Raw genomic sequence first — 21,809 nt, 5'->3', positions numbered from 1 at the left:
GCTACAGCTAGCTAAAAGCTTCATCTCTGCGGTTGCCATGGAAACCGTCCCCTTCTTCTCCCTAACCTATTCTGGCTTTCTGCCTCCACGTGGCACTCTTGTCTGATTGCGGAAGATGAGGCCTGCACATCTCTTCTCCAAGCTTTGCCAGATTCAGATCTGCAAATGGTGGGGCAGAGATGTAGAAGAACATTGTTTCATGTGTCACACAAGGTGAAGCACCACCACCATCTGATATTTTGCTAGTACTCTTATTTCTCCTTCTCTGCTATGGAAAGGATTTTCAGGGCCATGTCCATTTTTTCAAATTGAGATATAATTGACATGTAATATTCGTTCCAAATAAGGGCATATCCAAACAGACTGCAGAGCAGACTGGCTGTTTTGCTCTCATACATGCCCCATGATAAGGACTAGGACTGCAGTGAGGTACTTAATATTCAGGCACTGTCTAGTCCTCCTCAGGGCCTCCAGATAGGAGGGGGATTAGAATCAGGAACTGCGCTCCTTTCTACCCTGTACTATCCCCCAATCCGCCCCCGCCCACCAAAAAAAAAGTGCTGCTGGAGCCCAAGCACGAAAGACAGGTTCTCTGATACATACATGTACAGAATGATTCCAAATCTTGGGTAAAAGATGCTGGAGTGCAGAGTAAGTGATGGGGACACACTGAGGAACAGGGGAGGTAAGACTAAACACACACCGTTTTCCTAAGAACGTTCTAGTCGGTCATCAAACAGTGCCAGCCTCCTCAGTCCTCTCCCATCCGCGGTTCTTGGGTTTTGGACTGGTCAGCCTCTTCGGTTCAAACATTGCCCCTTCTGTTTTGAGAATTCCCTGGGGGAAGTAACACCACTGTCTCCCAAGGTTACCAGACTCACTGTGTCACATTACTCGTAGTCGGGAAGTCTTTCCTGCGTTTTACTCAAATCCCCCTTGCTGCAGTCTGAGCTCATTGCACTGGACTCCTGCACTCAGCAGAGATGGAGACTAGCCAACCACTATCTTCGGAATAACAACTCACCAGGGACTCAGGGCTGGAAGGTCATTCTGTCCCTCCAATACTGCGCAGCCTTCCTGAGCATCCCCCGGGCCTGGGGCAATGAGGACAAGTAAACTAAGGATGGAATCTAGGACCGGAAAAAAAAAAAAAATGCACCAGACAAAGATAATACACCGGCACAGATGGAGACAACGATACAAACTGGGAGACAGACAGGAGGGACAATATGGCTCCCCTCAGTTCTGGCGAGGCTGCGGAATTGCCAGACAGTACTTATCCGGGAAACATCCTAACTAGAAGCTTCTTCCGGCGCCGAGGCAATCGACTCGCCCCTCCACCCGGTCCCTCAGAGCCCCACCCCTGCCCAAGTCGGGGTGGAAGCTCCGTATGGAAAAAACGAGAGGGGGATGACAGGGGCAGTCACCACCCCTCCGCCGCGGGTGTCCGCAGGGCCAGAACGCCGCTGCCCCAACCGGGACCCTGCGGCGCCAGGGCTCCACCCCCTGACAGGCAGCAGCCAATGAACGGGTCCTGCCGCCGGCCTTTAAGAACCGCTCACACTCTCCCTGCAGCGGACGCTGCCGGGCTAGCACTCCAACGAAGTTTCCATGGAGACCGAGGCTGGGCCTGGGCGGCCTAGCGGCGTTGCCATGGAGACAAGTCCCGGGCTGGGGCTCCGAAGCCCCGGCTCTCTCCTGGCTCAGAACCCCGCGGAGCCACTGTGCGAGGCCGGAGCCGCAGTGGCGGCAGCACGCTGGGACCTGCGGAAACACTCTTTGCTCATCGTGATCGGTGATATCGGTACAGAGAGTCAGCTGAGGGCCGTGCGGGCCCACCTTGAACAAGGTGAGCCGCTGTCCTGGCCCTGCTTGGGGCATCCTCCATCCCGTGCTTCCCCGCCATCTGTGTACGTCTGCATTCTCCATCCCTAGGTTGCACGGACTGAGATCTGCGCTCCCTGTTAATCTGTATCATCAGTCCCGGTCACCTGCATCTTTCATGTCGTGCGTCCATATCGTCTCTAGCTACTAACATTCGCTTCCTCATCCCTACCGCACATCCCATGGCGTTCTGCAATCTCCCGGAGGCTAGGGAGCTCTGCTCCCCTGGGGCCACCCTGGTCACACCCCTCCCACTAGCAGTGTCTCAGGCCAAATGTCTTGAGGGTCCTCACCATCCCCTGCAGAGTCCATGTTCCTACCTTAGTTTCTTCTTTAGGGTCCCTGAACAGGAACAAGGTGCTTTCTGAACGCCGCAGACAAATCTTAAATCTCTCAGTGCCAGCGGTAAACCTGAGAGTGACCTTCGTGGCCAGAAGCTCCTCAGTCCTCACCTCCCTCTCCAGTTGCCTGCCTATGGCGCAGTGCTGCGGAGCCACCTGCGGGTGGAAGCAAGCCCGGGAGGGGTGGAGGCAAGGAGAGGGCATAGAAGGAGAGTCTAGAATATTATTTAACTGTAAAGACCAGGAAGGCAGCCCCCAATATCTGGGAACCGGCCCTTGTCACTTCTATCCCATCTGGGCAACTCTGCAAGAAAATGACTATATACAAACTCATTAATGACCAAGTTTAACCTAAACTCTTCCCTTCTCTCTCTGGCTGAGGCAAAGCTCAAGAAATGCACGAGATGGAAAATAGACATAAGTACCAGCCACCTTTCTTAAAGACGTCACTGAGGCTGATCATGGCAATCCTTACCCTCTCACTGTCCTTGCCCCTTCTGTGAGCTTTGGAAGTACTCCCCTAAGTCCACCTCCACTGACCTTATCTAGAGCCCTTTCTCTATCTCTCTCTCTCTCTCTCTCTCTCTCTCACAGGGATTCTCTCCTGGAATATTGACTTATCATCCTTTGACTTGAACCAACAATTGAGACTCTTCATCACCCGGCACCTAGCTCACTTCTCCTCAGAGGTCAAAGGTTAGGACTAGTGTCATTTGTTTCAGTTCTTTGGGTGAGGGTTGGTTATAGAAGAGCAGAGTTCCAGTCTCTCTGGCAGAGCTGGCTTTGTGAGAGGTTTGGGTTGGGCAGAAGGGAGGGACTCTTGAGGGGAAAGTTGCAAACCTCCAAAGCTATCCTTGCATACCCAGTACCCTTTGCAGACAGATGGTATAATGGTGGAGGGAGCCTGGAGAACAGAATGTCTATCTGAGAAGAGGGTGGTTTAAGGAAAGCTGTTGACATGCACTAAGGGAATGAGGTACTTCTCTTGAGTGATCAATCATCTCCCATGCAAAAATACACTCTTTTTGTGTTCCCCTTTCTGTATATCCTAGCCTTCTTGCTTCCCTTTATAGAGAACTGTGAGTCCCCCAGTCACCTTCCCAGGTCCTTGTTTAGCGCCTTTCCCTCAGTTTGCACAGGATTTCTGGTTCCTTCTTTGGTTCAGCCAACAGATCTCCAGAGCAGAGCAGAATCCAGGTACCAAAGGCTGATGAGCACCATCAAATCCAGGGTGGAAGCAGGGTCTCCTGGATTTGCTGCCACAAGAGCTGGTCACACTCAGATTTGGCTCTGAGATCAAAGTTCACAGGATTCAGTTTCCTATTCTGCTGGGTGGGAAAAATGGGTTAGGGATTTAAGAAAATATTTTAGGAGTTATCATTCCATGTCAGTATCTGTAGGGTGACTGCAGAAAGCCCTATATCCCATTATAAAAGTGGTGGGCATCTGGTCATGATATTGGTAAATGCTGACACACCAGTCCATGTGCCAGTGCCTTTATGGAATGTAAAATCCAACCACTCAACAGTCACTGCCACCAAATGACTGAAATCATATCTTATACAGATAGTTCTCAATTAGCCAGTGTAGTGGATAGTCACCTCCCCTTCTCTTCATACTCCTCCTGCTAACTGCCCCATCTTTAGTCATTTCCCTGATCACTGACTCCTCTAGAGATGCTCCTAGAGAGAGGCTATGAGAGGGTTAATATGACTAACATTCCATTATCCTAGGAGTATGTGCAGCATTTAAAAAAATGAAGCTGGCATCTCCTTCATGTGACTGGCTTCCCGTGAAGCTAGCTACTCACTGTTGTGAGACTGCCTTCTCTTTAAAATTAGTCATGTCATGGCTCCCTCCATTAGCACTGATGATTGAAAATCGACAGTTTTGCTGTTTATTACTTCTAGGATCTCTGGTGTAAGCTGGATAAGGAGATGACAGCAGTTGAAATGAATGACTGTATTGAAGTTTGGGGGTTATCTGCTGATGTTGACAATTTACACTGAATTCTCTAACTTTGTCCTCCGAACAGAAATTTAAGAGTAGGCTGCTTTCTGGAATGGTGTAAGAATGAACAGAACTTAAACCAAAACGCTTACCCATTCTTCAGATTAACATTCAGAGATCCTTGGGAAGAAACTTAACAGAGAGGTGCATAGTTACCCTCAGGCACCTTTCAGAAATGAGCGCTACTATATAAACACCTACTTGACCTTTTTTAATCAAAGATTTTTACCATAGTGTTCCCGAGGAGCATAGGGCAATAGTCCCAAGATCAGGGCTCACTTTAGCATACTGAATTTTTTTTAGGTTTGGACATTTTCATGGTGGCCTGTCTATGTCCCTGGAGAACAGTGGAGAATTTCCTGGAAAAACCCACAAGGCTCAAGACAGCCACAGCCCCACCCCTGCTGGCTCCTCTTTCAGCTGTCCCCACAAACAACAGTCAGCTCAGAGCAGCTGCAGACAGTGCCCGCCCTTCAGCCTCCCGTTAGAAGAGAGGCAAGAGGAACCAGGCTGCTGGGATGGGCTTAAGGATATATGTTAGTCCGTTATGACTTAATCCTTTCTGCCCCCACCCCCACCCCCACAGGCGAGGCCACCATACTTCTCACCTCTCCTCAACCCTGGGACAAAAAGCCGAGAAAGGGGACAAACATGTATCCTACAGTATCAGGGCAAGTGCAATCATTCCTATCCACTATCCACTCCTCACTGTCTGGAACACAGACAAGGAAGGACCCACTGATGGAGAGTCAGTGGCCCAGCTCCTTCTAGCGGTCAAATCTGGTAAAGGCTTTACAAGGTGAATTTTGCGCCAGAAAGTCTCCAGTGGTGACTTGGAGCCTTCCTTTCTAAATTCTGAGGATAATCTGGAGCTTCCAAGCATTATAAAACAAACCCAGAAACTATTAAGACATGGAAAACTGAGTTTAAACAACACTCTGATACTTCTGTTGCGCACCTACAGGAAATGAAGAGACTTTCGTAATTTATAATTCATGATTGATATTTTAAGACTCTAAGAAACATACTGAAGGATCAGTTTGTAGGCCTTCTGTGTGACTCTCCATGACCACGGATGTGCTCTGAAGGTGTTAGTTCTGTTATTCTGCAAACATGAAAGCCATTCTATATTAATATAGTAGCTCATTAGCCCATACAACTGGGGGTCTGCACTGCTGTCTGAAAAGGGAAAGCAGTAAATATGTGTAGTATTTTAAGTCCCTTCCTGCAGACATCTCCAATTCTGGGTTTGCCTGGGAGCTAAGGGTATACTCTAGAGCTGGTCTGGTCTGAGATTCTGATTTAGGATTTCCCTGGTCATAAATTCTCCATGAAAGAGAGACAGACTTCCAGGGGTATTTGTGCACTTCAGGTTCAGGATTCTAGGAATGAAGCACTTTTTTGTCTCTCATGCTGTTCATTCTTCCCTGCATTATTAGATGGTATTAACGCTATGCTCATTTTATAGTTCAGGAAGCAAGCTTTTGGAGAGGTTAAGTGGCTTGTTTAACAGCACAGTTAATAAAATGGTAGAGTCAGGTCTCAAATCCAGGACTTGTAGTCGCATTTTGAGTCTGAGCTCAGGCGTCTCTCTCTTTGGCATCTCACCATTTCATTGCCGAGACCCTAGGAACACAGCAGGTGGAGGGTCAGTTGTGGTGGGTGGCTGTTCAGAGGGTGAGGGCTGAAGGAAGACTCTAGTGTGAGTTGGAACTATGCCCAGGGTGTGGCCCTTGGGGGCAGCAGCTGAGAATAAGGGTGGGCTCTGCATTGGGCTGGGATATGTTATTTTGTTCTCAAGCCAAATGTCTACTCAAGTTTCCTTCTTAGCACACTCCAGAGAGCCCTAGAAAGCAGGTAGGAGATAGAAGGTTTGAGGTGGGAAGAAATAAGAAATATGAAGTTGAAGAAGGGAGGAGTTTTCCTTTTGTGATGCTCAGAACTCAGCCTGGTTTGTGTTGTGTATCTCTGCAGATGGCCTCCTCAATCCAAATGGGGCTGTTGCCATGTTGCTGCTTTGCATCTCCGGATCTGAGCAAGGATTCCTCCTCCTCTGTTCTCCCTACTCCCCCCCCCCACCCCCCACCAAGTTCTGGTGACTCAGCTCCTCCTCTCCTCTGGCTACAGTTAAGGGGGGGATGGGGGATGCTGAGAGCAGAGACTATTTTGGCTTCTCTGACCTTCAAAAGCAGCTCTTGGCAGTCTGGGGCAAGGGTGGGGCTGGTGCTGGGGTTTGAGTGGGTGGATGTCAATGTGTGGAAGGCATTAGGAGTTGGCCAGGACTGGGGATGGTTGATGGATGCGAAGAGGGTGAGGAAGGACTCTGTGTGAACATGAGCATCACTGGATTGGAACCTTGTGCTAGAGCTCTCAAGATCTTCCCTTTGAGTCTTTTGAGTCCTGAGACAGGAGTAGAGACTAAGGGAAACAGGACCAACATTGGAAGGATTAAGATAGTATAAGAAAGAGACATCAGAGAGAAATAAAAAAGTACAGAAACAAGGAGAGTACAGGGACACAAGACCCTACAAAGTCATAAGACTTTTTTTATAACCCAAACACGTACTTTATGCTGCACTTAATAATTGGCCTATAGTAAGTAAATCTTGCTTGGGCCTGGGACCCTGGTGATTCTCCTTGGTCCTTGTTAACTCTTTCACTGAATGGCAGTGAGTGGCAGAATGGCCACTGAGTGGCAGAAACCACCCAGCCTCTTCAGATCCAATGATCCAAGAATTCCAAGTATCAGTGCTAGTGTGGCTACTGTGTGATGTTGCACTGACATAGAACTACAAGCAGCTCCCAGGATCCCTGTGCCCCGCCCCGGATGGGCTAGGGACAAGTGTCCACTCTGGAATTTCAACCTACCCTGCAATCTAAAATGAGACTTATTTCTACCCTCCCCGGGTTTCTGCAGCTGTGGCTCAGAAGCCCACAGAGCTCAGCACAAACCCTTCCCCAGCCTTTATCTCAAGTGGTCCACTCACTCTTCATTCTTGCGGGTCCCTAGTCCCTTTGTCTCCTGCTCCTTCAGGAATTGAAGGTCATTCCCTGGGTCTGAAGGGAGAGGCGGCAGATGGTTCCTGAGGAAAGGGGGAGGGCCAGGCAGCCCATACCTCCTGTGTCCCTGCAGTGTGCCCTAGCACAGGGCTGTTGACTGATGCTAAAAGGGTCTTTCTTGACTAAACAGCATGGGGGGAGAAGGGCCCTGTGGGCCATTGGAAACCACCTGAGCTCTTTGAGCTGCTAGACAACTCCTCAGCCCCCCGGAGCCAAAGAGAAGCCCCAGAGCATGACATGATGAAGGCAAAGAAAGAGTTAAGTCTCCAGTGCCTCGTCATGGACCAGCCCCTCTTCCCCGCCCAGGCGCCGCCCTCCCCATCAAGCACCCCCCCCCACTCCCACCCCAAGTGCGGCAGACTCTTCCCTGAAGCTGCCGGCTGAGGCCGGAGCTGCAGCCTCCATGAGGGGCTCCTGCCCACACCCCAGGGTAAGAACCTAACCAAAGGGCTTTGCATGGGGTGGGGTGGGGGGAATGCTGCCGTAGGAGTAACGGGAAAGGAGTTAATACCTAATCTGGTTTGTTTGGAATTAGCCCAGCACGATGGGCAAAGTGGGGGAACCGAGAGGGAAGATGAACATTACTGGCTGTGGGGTCGGCCTGGACCCATGACCAGGTGGAGGCCATTGGACCCAGGACTATGACAGTCCCATCTCAGGCTGGGCTGGGGCGGGAGACATCACCCGAGGGTCAGCAGCAGAGGGTGGTGTCCCTCGCTCTGTCTGGCAGCCTGCGGTGCTGGAGGAGTTTAGGGGCTATGTCTTTGGGCAGAAGCAGAAGAATCTGAAGGAAAGGCGGATGTTATGGGACTGCGCCTAATGGGAGGGTCTCTGGTGTCAGCTGCTGGATTGCTCAGCTGCTTCTATGCTGGGGGTGAGCAGAATAGCGAGCTTTTGCCAAGTAAGGGAAGGTGGGGGACACTGGGGGGGGGAGGGAAAGGGAGTAAAGGGTCATTAAGACGTGGCACTCGCCTCTTCGCAGACCAACCTATTCGCAGTGGGCTCCCCGCTCCCATTCCCCACGGCCAGCTTGAGACCTAGACTCTAAGCCCCCGCTTCTGGCTCCCTCCGGCGACCGCGAGCACTCCCTCCCCAGCAGCTGCCCTGCATTCCCAAGTCCTGTCAACCTCACAGGTTCCAAGTCTCAGCCCCACCCCCACCCCATCTCTGCTTCTCTTCCCAAGATGGGGGCTCTCGAACAGAGGCGCCAGTTTCTTCTCCCTCTCTGCGTCCCCCCCCACCCCCCATGCAGAGGCAGCCAAGAAAATGACTTGTCATGCTGGGGTGGGGGGTGGGGGCGGAGCTGGAGTCTGAGCTCAGCGCGCACACTCGCATACACTCACACACTGCGGCACACTGCAGCTGCCCAAGCGGCCCCCCCTCCCCTTCTGCCTCACTGCGGAGACACCTGCCCTCCTGCCTGCTCAGCCTCAGCACCCGGCCCGCCTCCATCCCAGCATTGGCCATGGCAAGTGCCCCTGCCTCACAAGAAGTCCCTTCCAAAGAAAAAGGAAAAACAAGTCCACTCCCTTCGGTGGGATTGCTGGGGGAGCAGAAGGGAGAAATCAGGCTTTCTCCCAGGCCTCAAAAGGAGGGGTACAGGATACAGACCATTTCGTTGCCAGTCAGAATTGGAGAGCACATGGGTGAGGAACAGGGTCTTTCGCCAAGACAGGAACAGGGATCAGAGAAGTCTAATGGTCATACAGGGGACTATGAGGAACGGGCTGCTAAGGGGAGGAAGAGGAAAGCAAATCAGTCTGTACCACAGATATTTTTCTTCAGACCATCCTAGCTTGACTGTGTGGGCCTGTGCATCTGTGTTGTGGGGAGTGCAGGAACTGCCTGTGCCTATGACCAGACCAGGGCTAGCCTGGCCCTTCCCTGAACCTTGATACCCCTCAGTGGCCCAAGCCCTGCCCCAGCCTGTCTCTAATGTGTTTCTCATCCTCTGAATTGACCTCAAAGCTTCCTTCAGTTGCCAAGTTAATAGAAAAGAACCCTTGAACTCCTTTTGGGCCCCACCCACACCCACCATCCGTGAGGTTTGTTCTTCTGACCCCATCCACAGCTCATTTCCCTGCAGCTGCAAGTTTGGCCCCGAGCTGCCAGATCTGCCTGATCCTGGCACTAGGGCTTGTCCTCCTAACAAAGGCCCTGGCCCCAGGCTTCTCTCATCCAAACCCCAGAAAGAGGAGAGCTGGATCACATAATCTAGGGGAAGGTTATTAGCTCTTCCACTCTTATCTCCCAGATAGCCCCTTGCAGGCCGAGTGTTCAAGTCTGCATGCAGCAGCTAGGAAGGCCCGGAGCAGGGGATGGCCACATCCTCCTCCCTTATCTTTGAACCCACCACCTTTTTGCTGCACTGCTTGGTGTTTCCTGTGAGTCTGGAGAAGGAAAGTAGATAGGGGAGTTGAGGCTGTCTTGTCTTTCTCCATGGCCTGGGAAACACTCTCAATCTCTCCATCCTTGGTTGTTTCTTGTTGGTGGGCCCCTAACTCCAGTTTGTGGCTTTCTGTCTCCATGGCAAAGGGCCCGTGGGAGAGGGGTAAGGATGACAGAAGACACTGTTCACAGGGAATGGGCTGTGGGGCAGTGAACCAAGCCTCTCTTGTACCTGAGGATATGGAGGTGAGGAGGGAGAGGGAATGGTGGTGGCAATAGTATGATTGTGTGTATGTTTTTAAGTGCAGGCTTGGCCTCTGAGGAAGTAGAAAACAGAATGAGAAATTACAGTCCTGTTTCTCCTCTTTGAATCGTAAAACCCCAAAGGTTTGGAGAGATAGAAACTGAGTCTTTGGAATGGGAATTCTGGCCTTGGATAGGGGATGGAAAGGAGGATGGGGAGTCTGTAGACACTGCAAAGAAGTGTTTATATCCTTATTTCCAGGGATTCTACTGGCATGAAAGCCCAGAACAGAGGCAGGCTAGTGAGGAGAGAGCTGAGTAAGGATCATGATCCCGGGAGCCCTCCCTCCAGCTGAGCCCCCCATCCCCAGGCAGCACCAGGAGCTTAGTGCTCCAGAGGGACAAAAGCTTCTTGTCAATAGGGCAGCCTGAGGCAGGAGTTCCGGGCTGAGGGGATGTGGGTACCAGACTGAGCAGGCAGAGGGTGTGGCAGATGAAGGGCGTGAGAAGACTGCTGGTGTGGGAGAGGGGAGGAGGAAACCCTGAAAGGGAAGGGCTGGAGGAGCCAGTTCCTAGACCTTACTCAGCAGTATCCAGAGTGGCAGGATCTAAGGCTATCTGGGCTTCTCTTTCCCCTTCGTCCCATTTTGTGATACTATATTCTTTTCTCTCTTGCCCCACACAATGCCTCTCCCTTTTAGTCTATACCCACTCTCTTCAATACAAAATCCTGCATCTCTCCTCCCTCAGGCCAGAGGACTCTCTCCCACCAGAGTGAGATCCTAGAGACCATCATCCTGGTAAACCCCAGTGCCGACAGCATCAGCTCTGAGGTAAGATCGGGGCCTGAGCCTTGCCACTAGGGCTCGCTGGAAATGTTATAACCCGCCTCTGCCAGTACTACTGCTGGAAGGCCCAAAGTGCCTGGACTTGGCTTTGAACCATCTAAGCTGCCTTATGATCCCCAGCCCCACACTAGAGACGTTGTGGGCCAACAAGTGGGGAATGTGTCCTAGCAGTACTGAGGGCAAGCAGGAATAACCAGGGCCCTTCCCTGGGTTTCCTCCATCCGCGACTACTCCCGTCTTTCCCTTCCAGGTTCACCATCTCCTTAGCAGTCCATCAGCTCACAAACTACTAATCTTGAGTGGGCAAAGTTTAGAGCCCGGGGGAGACCTCATCCTTCAGAGCGGTACCTACTCTTATCAAAACTTTGCCCAGGTCCTTCACAACCCAGAGGTAAGCTCCACATCTGCATATCTGGGAGGAACAGAATATGGGGTAGGACTAGAGCTGTGGGGAGGGATGCAAGCATGGGAAAATCTCAGGTTGCTTGACCAGAGGGAACGCTGGCAGAAAGGTAGGAGGAAATCCCCTCACAAAGCGGTGGAGACTAGCAGATTGAATCTAAGTCGGGTTAAGGCAACCCCAGGTCTCTACCTGACCTGATCAGCCTTTCATCTCCCATTCTTCTAGATTGCCCAGTTGCTCAGCAATAGAGACCCTGGGATCCAGGCCTTCCTCACTGTTTCCTGCTTAGGGGAGGGTGATTGGAGTCACCTGGGACTATCCAGTTCCCAAGAGACCCTGCACCTCCGACTAAACCCTGAGCCCACGCTGCCCACCATGGATGGTGTGGCCGAGTTCTCTGAGTATGTCTCTGAGACTGTGGATGTGCCATCTCCCTTTGACCTGCTAGAGCCCCCTACCTCAGGGGGCTTCCTCAAGCTCTCCAAGCCTTGCTGCTACATTTTCCCTGGTGGCCGCGGGGACTCTGCCCTCTTTGCCGTCAACGGTTTCAACATCTTGGTGGATGGTGGTTCTGATCGCAAGTCCTGCTTCTGGAAGCTGGTGCGGCACCTGGACCGCATTGACTCAGTGTTGCTCACACACATCGGGGCAGACAACCTGCCAGGCATCAATGGACTCCTGCAGCGCAAAGTGGCAGAACTGGAGGAGGAGCAGTCCCAGGGCTCTAGCAGCTACAGCGACTGGGTGAAGAATCTTATCTCCCCTGAGCTTGGAGTTGTCTTCTTCAATGTGCCAGATAAACTGCGGCTGCCTGATGCCTCCCGGAAAGCCAAGCGCAGCATTGAAGAGGCCTGCCTCACTCTGCAACACCTAAACCGCCTGGGCATCCAGGCTGAACCTCTCTACCGTGTGGTCAGCAACACCATTGAGCCACTGACCCTCTTTCACAAAATGGGTGTGGGCCGGCTGGACATGTATGTCCTCAACCCTGTCAAGGACAGCAAGGAGATGCAGTTCCTCATGCAAAAGTGGGCAGGCAACAGTAAAGCTAAGACAGGCATTGTGCTGGCTAACGGGAAGGAGGCTGAGATCTCGGTGCCCTACCTGACCTCTATCACTGCTCTGGTGGTCTGGCTACCAGCCAACCCCACTGAGAAGATTGTACGTGTGCTTTTTCCAGGGAATGCTCCCCAGAACAAGATCTTGGAAGGCCTGGAAAAGCTGAGGCACCTGGACTTCCTGCGGTACCCTGTGGCTACACAGAAGGACTTGGCCTCTGGTGCAGTGCCTGCCAACCTCAAACCCAGCAAAATCAAACAGCGGGCTGACAGCAAGGAGAGCCTCAAGGCCACTGCCAAAACAGCTGTAAGCAAGCTGGCCAAACGGGAGGAGGTGGCTGAAGAGGGAGCCAAGGAAGCTCGCTCAGAACTGGCCAAGGAGTTAGCCAAGACAGAGAAAAAAATAAAGGAGTCATCCGAGAAGCCCCCAGAGAAGCCTACCAAGCCTGAGAGGGTGAAGACAGAGTCGAGTGAGGCCCTGAAGGCAGAGAAGCGAAAGCTGATCAAAGACAAGGTGGGGAAGAAGCACCTGAAAGAAAAGATATCAAAGCTGGAAGAAAAAAAAGACAAAGAGAAAAAAGAGATCAAGAAGGAGAGAAAGGAGCTCAAGAAGGATGAAGGAAGGAAGGAGGAGAAGAAGGATGCCAAAAAGGAGGAGAAGAGGAAAGATACCAAACCTGAGGTCAAGAAAATTTCCAAGCCAGACCTTAAGCCCTTTACCCCTGAGGTTCGTAAGACCCTCTACAAAGCCAAGGCCCCTGGCAGGGTCAAAATGGACAAGAGTCGGGCTGCTCGTGCAGAGAAGGAGCTGTCTTCCGAGCCCCGGACACCCCCAGCCCAGAAGGGGGCTGTACCACCCCCAGTAGTCAGTGGGCACAGGGAACTGGCTCTGTCTTCACCAGAGGACCTCACACAGGACTTTGAGGAGCTGAAGCGTGAGGAGAGGGGGTTGCTGGCTGAACAAAGGGACACAGGACTAGGAGAGAAACCATTCCCTCCAGACACTGCAGAGAAGGGACCCCCGAGCACAAATGGCCAGGGAATACCACCCTCTGTCCCAGGGCTGGAACACGAAGAACCTATGATGAAGGAGAAAGAGGCTGTCTCAGATGTCCCTGAAGAACAAGGAAGCAAGGATAGAGGCCCAGACTCTGGGGCTGAAACAGAGGAAGAGAAAGAGACCTGGGAGGAAAAGAAGCAGAAGGAAACAGAGAGGCTCCCTGATAGAATAGAAGCCAGAGAGGAAAGTGAACCTGAGGTAAAGGAGGATGTGATAGAGAAGGCCGAGTTAGAAGAAATGGAGGAGTTGCACCCTTCAGATGAGGAGGAAGAGGAAGAGACAAAGGCTGAGGGTTTTTACCAAAAACATATGCAGGAAGCCTTGAAGGTAACTCCAAGGGGTAGGGAGGCCCTTGGGGGCCGGGAAGTAGGACTCCAGGGCAAAGCTCCTGAGAAGGAGACCTCGTCCTTCCTAAGCAGCCTGGCCACACCTGCAGGAGCCACTGAGCATGTCTCTTACATCCAGGATGAAACAATCCCTGGCTACTCAGAGACAGAGCAGACCATCTCAGATGAGGAGATTCATGACGAGCCAGAAGAGCGCCCAGCTCCACCTAGATTTCCTATAAGTACGTATGACCTCCCTGGGGCTGAAGGTCCTGGCCCCTTTGAAGCTAGCCAGCCTACAGACAGTGCTGTTCCTACTGCCTCCAGCAAAGGCTACGGAGCGCCAGAGACTGAACTCACCTACCCCCCCAACATGGTGGCCGCCCCTTTGGCTGAAGAGGAGCATGTGTCCTCGGCCACCTCAATCACTGAGTGTGACAAGCTTTCTTCCTTTGCCACATCCGTGGCTGAGGACCAGTCTGTGGCTTCGCTCACAGCTCCCCAGACAGAGGAGACAGGCAAGAGCTCCCTGCTGCTTGACACGGTCACAAGCATCCCCTCATCCCGCACTGAAGCCACTCAGGGCTTGGACTATGTGCCATCGGCTGGAACCATCTCACCTACCTCCTCACTGGAAGAAGACAAGGGCTTCAAATCACCACCCTGTGAGGATTTCTCTGTGACTGGGGAGTCAGAGAAGAAAGGAGAGATTGCAGGGAAAGGGTTGCCTGGAGAGAAAGCTGTGGAAGAGGAAGAGGAGGAGACCACAAATGCAGAGAAGTCTGAGAAACTTTCTAGTCAATTTGGAGCTCCAATGTTTGGTGCCCCTGGGCATACCCTACATCCAGGGGAATCAATCCTTGGAGAGGTGGAGGAGCGCTGCCTCAGCCCAGATGATAGCACAGTGAAGATGGCCTCTCCTCCACCATCTGGCCCACCCAGTGCCACCCACACACCCTTTCATCAGTCCCCAGTGGAAGAAAAGTCTGAGCCCCAAGACTTCCAGGAAGCAGGCTCCTGGGGAGGAACTAGGTGTATACCAGGTATAGGCAAGGAAGATGCTATAGAGCAGATAGTTAAGCCAGGGCCTGAAGAGGTCACACTAGAGGAGGAGGAAAAGTTGCCTTCTCCCAAGAATCCCCCTGCCCAGGAAGCACCTGTCAGCATTGTTGGGGGACATACAGGCTGCACTATCCAGCTGTTGCCAGAACAGGACAAAGCAATAGTCTTTGAGACTATGGAGGCAAGAGAGCCCCCAGGCCCAATTCTGGGAACAGAAGCCCTTCCCAGAGATTTGAGAACATCACTCCAAGAACCTGGTGAAACTCAGAAAGATGAAGTGCTCCAATTTCCTGACCAAAGCCTCTCCCCTGAAGATGCGGATTCCGTATCTATACTCAGTGTGGTCTCCCCAGATAGAGCCCACCAAGAAGCCATCCCCAGGTCTCCCTGTGGCCTGACAGAGCAGCAGCTACACAAAGACCTTTGGCCAGAGGTATCTCCAGAAGTAACCCAGTCACTCTCTCTCTCAGAAGAGAGTCCCAGCAAGGAGACTTCTCTGGATATCTCTTCTAAGCAGCTCTCTCCAGAAAACCTTGGCACCCTCCAGTTTGGGGAACTAAGCCTTGGAAAGGAAGAAAAGGGGCCTCTAATGCAGGCTGAGAACACTTCTCACCATCTAGTGCCTGCATCTATTCCAGAACCCCATGCAGCCGCAGTGTCGCCTTTCCCAGATGGGACCACTGCATTCCCTGCTCTGGCAGACACCACAGATGAGAGCCCTGATAGGAAATTACCTGCCAGCCCCTTCTTTTATTCTACATTGTTGGGAGATGGGAAGCATTCACCTGGTGTAATCACCAGCCCTAGTGAACACATTCTGACACCTGATAGCTCCCTCACCAAGAGTCCTGAGTCTTTGCCAAGCCCTGCCATGGAGGGCATTGCCATGGAATGGGAAGGTAAAGTTTCAGAGTTGAAAGACAGAACCCCAGAGCAGAGGGACGAGGGGCCTGAACCAAAATATGAAGTCCTACAGCAGGACAAAACTCTGGAACAGAGGGATATTGTGGAGCAAAAGGATACAGCCATTGGTCAGAAAGATAAGGCTCTGGAAGAAAAGAACAAGGCTGTAGAACAGCAAGATAAGTGTCTAGAACAAAAAGGCAGAGACTTAGAACAAAAGGTCACAGTCCTGGGACACCAGGACAAGGCCCTGGAAACAAAAGACAAAGACATAGAACAAAAAGACAAAATTCTAGAACAGGAGGACAAGATCCTAGAAGAAAAAGATGAAACCTTAGAACAAAAAGTCAAAGACACTGAATATAAAGACAAGGCTCCAGAGGACAAGGTCCCTGAACTGAAGGGCAAAGCCTTAGGACAGACAGACGAAGCCCCTGAACAGAAGGACAAGGCTCATGGACAGAAGGATAAGACCTTAGAACAAAAAGACATTGACTTGGAACAAAAAGACAAGACTCTAGAACAGGAGGACGAGGCCTGGGAAAAGAAGGATGAGGCCTTAGAACAAAAATATTGGGCCTTGGGACAGAAGGCTGAAGCTCTGGAACAAAACAATAAGGCTGCTGAAGAGAAAGACAAGGCTCTGGAAGACAAGGACAAAACTCAGGAGCAGGAGAGCCCAGTGCACGAGGAGAAAACCATGAAACAAAAGGAGAAGATCCTAGAGGAAAAATCTCCAGAAAAAGTTGAGGCCATACAGCAGAAGGAAGAAGCTCTGCTACAAAATACCAGAGCTCTGGGTCTGGAAGAGAGCCCAGTGCAGGAGGACAAGGCCCGGGATCAGGGAGAAAACTATGGGAAGGAGCGGGATGTGGTCCAGGAGTGGCAAGAAACATCCCCGTCCAGAGTGGAGCCAGTTGGAGAACAGAAAGAGGCTGCCCGGACATGGGAGGACACCTCTCCTGAGCAGGAGGGCAGGTACTGGAGGGGCAGAGAGGATGTGGGCCTGGAACAGGACACATACTGGAGGGAGCTGAGCTGTGAGCGCAAGGTATGGTTTCCTCATGAGCTGGATGGCCAGGGGGCCCGGCCACGGTACACAGAAGAGCGGGAGAGCACTTTCCTCGATGAAGGGCCAGATGAAGAACAAGAAGTGCCCACACTGGAGCATGCGCCCCAGAGCCCCTGGGCCTCAGACTTCAAGGGTTTCCAGGAGCCCTCACCACAGAAGGGGCTGGAGGTGGAGCGCTGGCTTGCTGAGTCACCAGTTGGGCTGCCACCAGAGGAAGAGGACAAGCTGACCCGTTCTCCTTTTGAGATCATTTCTCCTCCAGCATCCCCACCTGAGATGGTTGGACAGAGGGTTCCTCCTGCCCCAGGACAGGAAAGCCCTATCCCAGAGCCTGAGCCCATGCCTCCTGTGAGGAACGAACCCACCACCCCCTCGTGGCTGGCTGACATCCCACCATGGGTGCCCAAGGACAGACCCCTGCCCCCTGCACCCCTCTCCCCAGCTCCAGCTCCCCCGACACCTGCCCCAGAGCCACACACTCCTGCGCCCTTCTCCTGGGGCACAGCTGAGTATGACAGTGTGGTGACGGCAGTGCAAGAGGCAGCTGCAGAGTTGGAAGGTGGGCCATACTCCCCCTTGGGGAAGGACTACCGCAAGGCTGAAGGGGAAAGGGAAGAAGAAGGTGGAACTGGTGCTTCTGGCAGCAGCCCTCAAAGCTCAAAGGTCCCAGAGGCCAGCGAGAGCCATGCCACCAAGGAGCCTGAGCAGATGGAGCCCGAGGAGAGAGAGCCCACACCCTATCCTGATGACAGAAGTTTTCAGTATGCAGACATCTATGAGCAGATGATGCTCACTGGGCTTGGCCCTGCATGCCCCACCAGAGAGCCTCCGCTTGGGGCAGCTGGGGATTGGCTGCCACACATCTCAGCCAAGGAGGAGGCTGCTGGCCGAAACCCATCTGCAGAGAAGGAGCTTTCATCTCCTGTCTCACCCAAGAGTCTCCAATCTGACACTCCAGCCTTTAGCTATGCAGCCCTGGCGGGACCCACTTTACCCCCCAGACAGGAGCCTGAGCCAGGACCGAGTGTGGAGCCCAGCCTTACCCCACCTGCAGTGCCCCCCCCGTGTTCCTATCCCACTGAGCAAAGGCCCAAGCCCCACTCTTAATGGTAATATCCTGAGCTGTAGCCCAGACAGGAGAACCCCATCCCCCAAGGAATCAGGCCAGGGTCACTGGGAAGATAGCACTAGTGACTCGGAGCTGGAGAAGGGGGCTCGGGAACAGCCAGAGAAAGAGGCCCAGTCCCCAAGTCCCCCTCACCCCATCTCTGCAGGGCCCCCCACATTGTGGCCTGAAAGTGAGGTACATTCCAGCCCTCTCACAGACTCACACCTGGGTCCTGCCCGACCCAGCCTGGACTTCCCTGCTTCAGCCTTTGGCTTCTCCTCATTGCAGCCAGCTCCCCCACAGCTGCCCTCTCCTGCTGAACCGCGCTCGGCACCCTGTGGCTCCCTCGCCTTCTCCGGGGACCGAGCTCTGGCTCTGGCTCCGGGGCCCCCCACCAGAGCCCGGCATGATGAATATCTAGAAGTGACTAAGGCCCCCAGCCTGGACTCCTCGCTGCCCCAGCTTCCATCACCCAGCTCTCCTGAGGCCCCTCTCCTTTCCAGTCTGCCACGACCTGCTTCACCAGCCCTGTCTGAAGGCTCCTCCTCAGAGGCCACCACACCTGTGATTTCGAGTGTGGCTGAGCGCTTCCCTCCTGGCCTGGAGGCTGCGGAACGGGGGTCTGGAGAGCTGGTCCCAGGAATGGAACCAGCTGCCCACAGCATCTGGGATCTCACTCCTCTGAGCCCAGCACCCCCACCTTCACTGGACTTGGCCCCAGCTCCAGCACCAAGCTTGCCTGGAGACACGGATGATAGCACTCTGCCCTGCCGCCTGGAGTGCACAGGGACCCCCACCAAGAAGCCAAGCCCCTCCGAGAGTCCCTCTGGGGATTGTGCCGCCAACGGCCCAACTGAAACCAGCCCCAACCCCCCAGGCCCTGCCCTGGCCAAGGCTGAGAAAGAAGCAGCTGAGTCCTGCCCTGCCTGGGAACGTGGGGACTGGCCTGAGGGAGCAGAGAGGAGTTCCCGGCCTGAGACGCTGCTCTCCCCTGAGCAGCCACTGTGCCCTGGAGGGGCTTCTGGAGGTCAACCCAGGAGTGTCTCCCCTGAGGTTGAGGCTGGGCCCCAGGGATGTGCTGCTGAGCCTCGGCCACACCGTGGGGAACTCTCCCCATCCTTTCTGAACCCGCCTCTGCCCCAATCCACAGATGAAGGTGACCTCTCAAGTGAAGAAGCTCGGCTAGTAGGAAGAGGGGGACGGCGCCGGGCTGGGGGCCCAGGGGCCACAGGGGGCCCATGCCCTGTGGCTGATGAGACACCCCCAACATCAGCCAGTGACTCAGGCTCCTCACAATCAGATTCTGATGTTCCACCAGAAACTGAGGAGTGTCCATCCATCACAGCTGAGGCAGCCCTCGACTCAGATGAAGATGGGGACTTCCTGCCTGTGGACAAAGCTGGGGGGGTCAGTGGAACTCACCATCCCAGGCCTGGCCATGACCCACCCCCTATCCCTCAACCAGACCCCCGCCCATCCCCTCCTCGCCCTGATGTGTGCATGGCTGACCCCGAGGGGCTCAGCTCAGAATCTGGGAGGGTAGAAAAGCTACGGGAGAAGGAGAAGGCACAGGGGAGAGTAGGGCGCAGGGCCCCAGGCAGGGCCAAGCCAGCATCTCCTGCCCGACGTCTGGATCTTCGGGGAAAACGCTCACCCACCCCTGGTAAAGGGACTGCAGATCGAGCATCCCGGGTCCCACCCCGACCACGCAGCACTCCAAGCCAGGTCACCCCAGCAGAGGAAAAGGATGGACACAGCCCCATGTCCAAAGGCCTAGTCAATGGACTCAAAACAGGATCATGTAAGTATAACATGAAAGGTGGGAGAGTTGGTGGGTTGGGGTTGGGTGTGGCTGGTCAAAGACTCCAGGAGTAGAGGGACTGTGGGAGGAAGAAGATTGCTAAAAGTTTTCTACTTTACCTCTCCAATGAGTCCTGGCTTATCTCTACAGCAGCCTTGGGTTCCAAAGGAGGCTCTGGCCCCCCTGTGTACGTGGATCTCGCCTATATCCCAAATCATTGCAGTGGCAAGACTGCTGACCTTGACTTCTTCCGTCGAGTGCGTGCATCCTACTATGTGGTCAGTGGGAATGACCCTGTCAATGGAGAGCCGAGCCGGGCTGTGCTGGATGCGTTGCTGGAGGGCAAGGCCCAGTGGGGGGAGAATCTTCAGGTGAGTGGCAAGGGATGCTGAAGAGGAGGTCTGGTCAAAGCTTACTCAGAGGCAACAGTGGAACACAGTCTCTATTCATAAAAGGACTGAGCCCTTTCTGTGGGCAGTGCGATTACTTCCTAGACCATCAGGCATGATGATCCATCCTCCTCACTTCTCTTCACATTGTCACATCAGGCACTTCTTGTCTCCCTCCTAGGTGACTCTGATCCCTACTCATGACACAGAGGTGACTCGTGAGTGGTACCAGCAGACTCATGAGCAGCAGCAACAATTGAACGTCCTGGTCCTGGCGAGCAGCAGCACCGTGGTCATGCAGGATGAGTCCTTCCCAGCCTGCAAGATTGAGTTCTGAGAGAACTACTCTCCTTTCCCCAAGGATCTGCTCCCCCAGCTCCCTTAGAGAATGGCTATTGCTGAGTCCTTTGGGGTTGAGGGACGTGGGAGCTGGGGTGGGAGAGACGGGACAGGATGTCTTATTGTGGAAACTTGGGCTGGGCTAAATGGAAGGGTTGTCCCTCCCCCTCATCCATACCTGAAAGGAATTTCAAAACTAAAGGCAACAGGGAGAGGGTAGAAGGAGGGTAAAAATTAGGATAGGAGATCATCTGATGCCTGAGAACCCGAGCACCCCTTCTCTTAACACTACCAAGAGTTTGTATTGTGGGGGGAGGAAGGGTGGGTCTCAGCAACCTCCTCCCTCATGGAGGGAGATCATATCCCCAGACCCGGGGACCTCTTTATCTCTATTTATTTAGCATCCTAAGGAAGGATCTCCAGTAGTAATTTATGTGACCTGGGGGGCAGGATTCTTTCAGTGAGGTGCCCAGAGCTGCGCTCTTTCCTCCATCTCCCAATCCCTTACCCACCAGGGTCTGGGTTCCAGCAGGGGTCCAGGGGTCCACCGCTGCTACACTGTCCCACTGCTTCCCTCCATATCTGAATGTCTCAGTCCAAAACTTGAAGCTCTTTTGACCAATAGACTGGTGAGAGAAGAAAGTTGCCTATCCTCCCAGTCCCTGCTTCATACCATTCACATCCCAGAGCTGTGCTCAGACCAGGCCTATTGGGCAGCACAAAGGGGCAAGGAGAGCCCAGCCCCAATCCCTGAATTCTTCCAAGCTCCCTGACCTTTTGAAGTTTTCACCCACCCATTCCAGTTATCCTCATCCCTTTTCGTCCCCTGCTTGGCTTCTCTGCATGTGGTCATCTGCTGTGGCCTGGTGTGTAATGGGTTAAAAATAAGCCACTGCCTGACATCCCAACATTTGACACCCCAGCAATGTGTGACTCCCCCAACATTCCACTGTGCCATCCTGCAGCTGAAATGGGAACACTTGTTGCCTTTCCAGCCCCAAACTCTTGAACAGAGGATTTGGGAGGTTGAGGCCATGCCAGAGAACTTGGGGAAGATGAGAGGGAGGAAGGGAAGAAGGAGACAAAGCTGAGCTAAAGCTGAACTCCTACTGAGTAAGATGAAAACTGGCTGGAAAAAAAAAAAAAAAAAAAACCACCCCAGGAGAGGACCTCTCCCCAAGCAAGCCAATGAGCAGCCCTGCCAGACTACTGCCGGACTGAGAAATCCAGACGCTCGCCAGGGCTCTCTCTGCCAAATGACTGTGTGGAAACCAAAATGAGCCGGCCTGTGTTCTTCCTAGCTCCCACCCTCCCTGTGCTGCTGTGCTCTGCTCCTCCCCACACTTCCCTGCTATAGTTCCCAGCTGCTGTAATGGAGCCGCCTCCAATTCTAACAATAAAATCAAGTTCATTACAGATGCTGTAGTGCTGCTTAGGCTTTTTCTGACTGTATACATTGCTTAGTTGCTGGCCCTTGGCTTCTACCTCTCTGCTTCTCCCACCACTGTCATTTA

At 53.2% G+C, this 21,809-nt stretch overlaps 1 protein-coding gene across 1 annotated transcript; it reads left to right on the top strand.

Annotated features, from left to right (window-relative positions):
• Positions 1-1,574: 1,574 nt before the first annotated feature.
• MAP1A (microtubule associated protein 1A) lies at positions 1,575-21,713 on the top strand. The gene is given in 8 exon segments (XM_032856647.1): positions 1,575-1,849; positions 2,820-2,921; positions 10,677-10,759; positions 11,025-11,165; positions 11,403-17,714; positions 17,716-19,567; positions 19,718-19,938; positions 20,138-21,713. Coding segments are annotated over 8 exon segments (9,105 nt in total). The 5' UTR covers positions 1,575-1,611; the 3' UTR covers positions 20,294-21,713.
• The last annotated feature ends 96 nt before the right edge of the window (positions 21,714-21,809 follow it).

The sequence above is a fragment of the Lontra canadensis genome, unplaced genomic scaffold (assembly GCF_010015895.1).
Source record: "Lontra canadensis isolate GAN:19392208 unplaced genomic scaffold, GSC_riverotter_1.0 scaffold12, whole genome shotgun sequence".
Classification (NCBI taxonomy): Eukaryota; Metazoa; Chordata; class Mammalia; order Carnivora; family Mustelidae; genus Lontra; species Lontra canadensis.
This window is presented reverse-complemented; position numbering and strand designations above follow the sequence as displayed.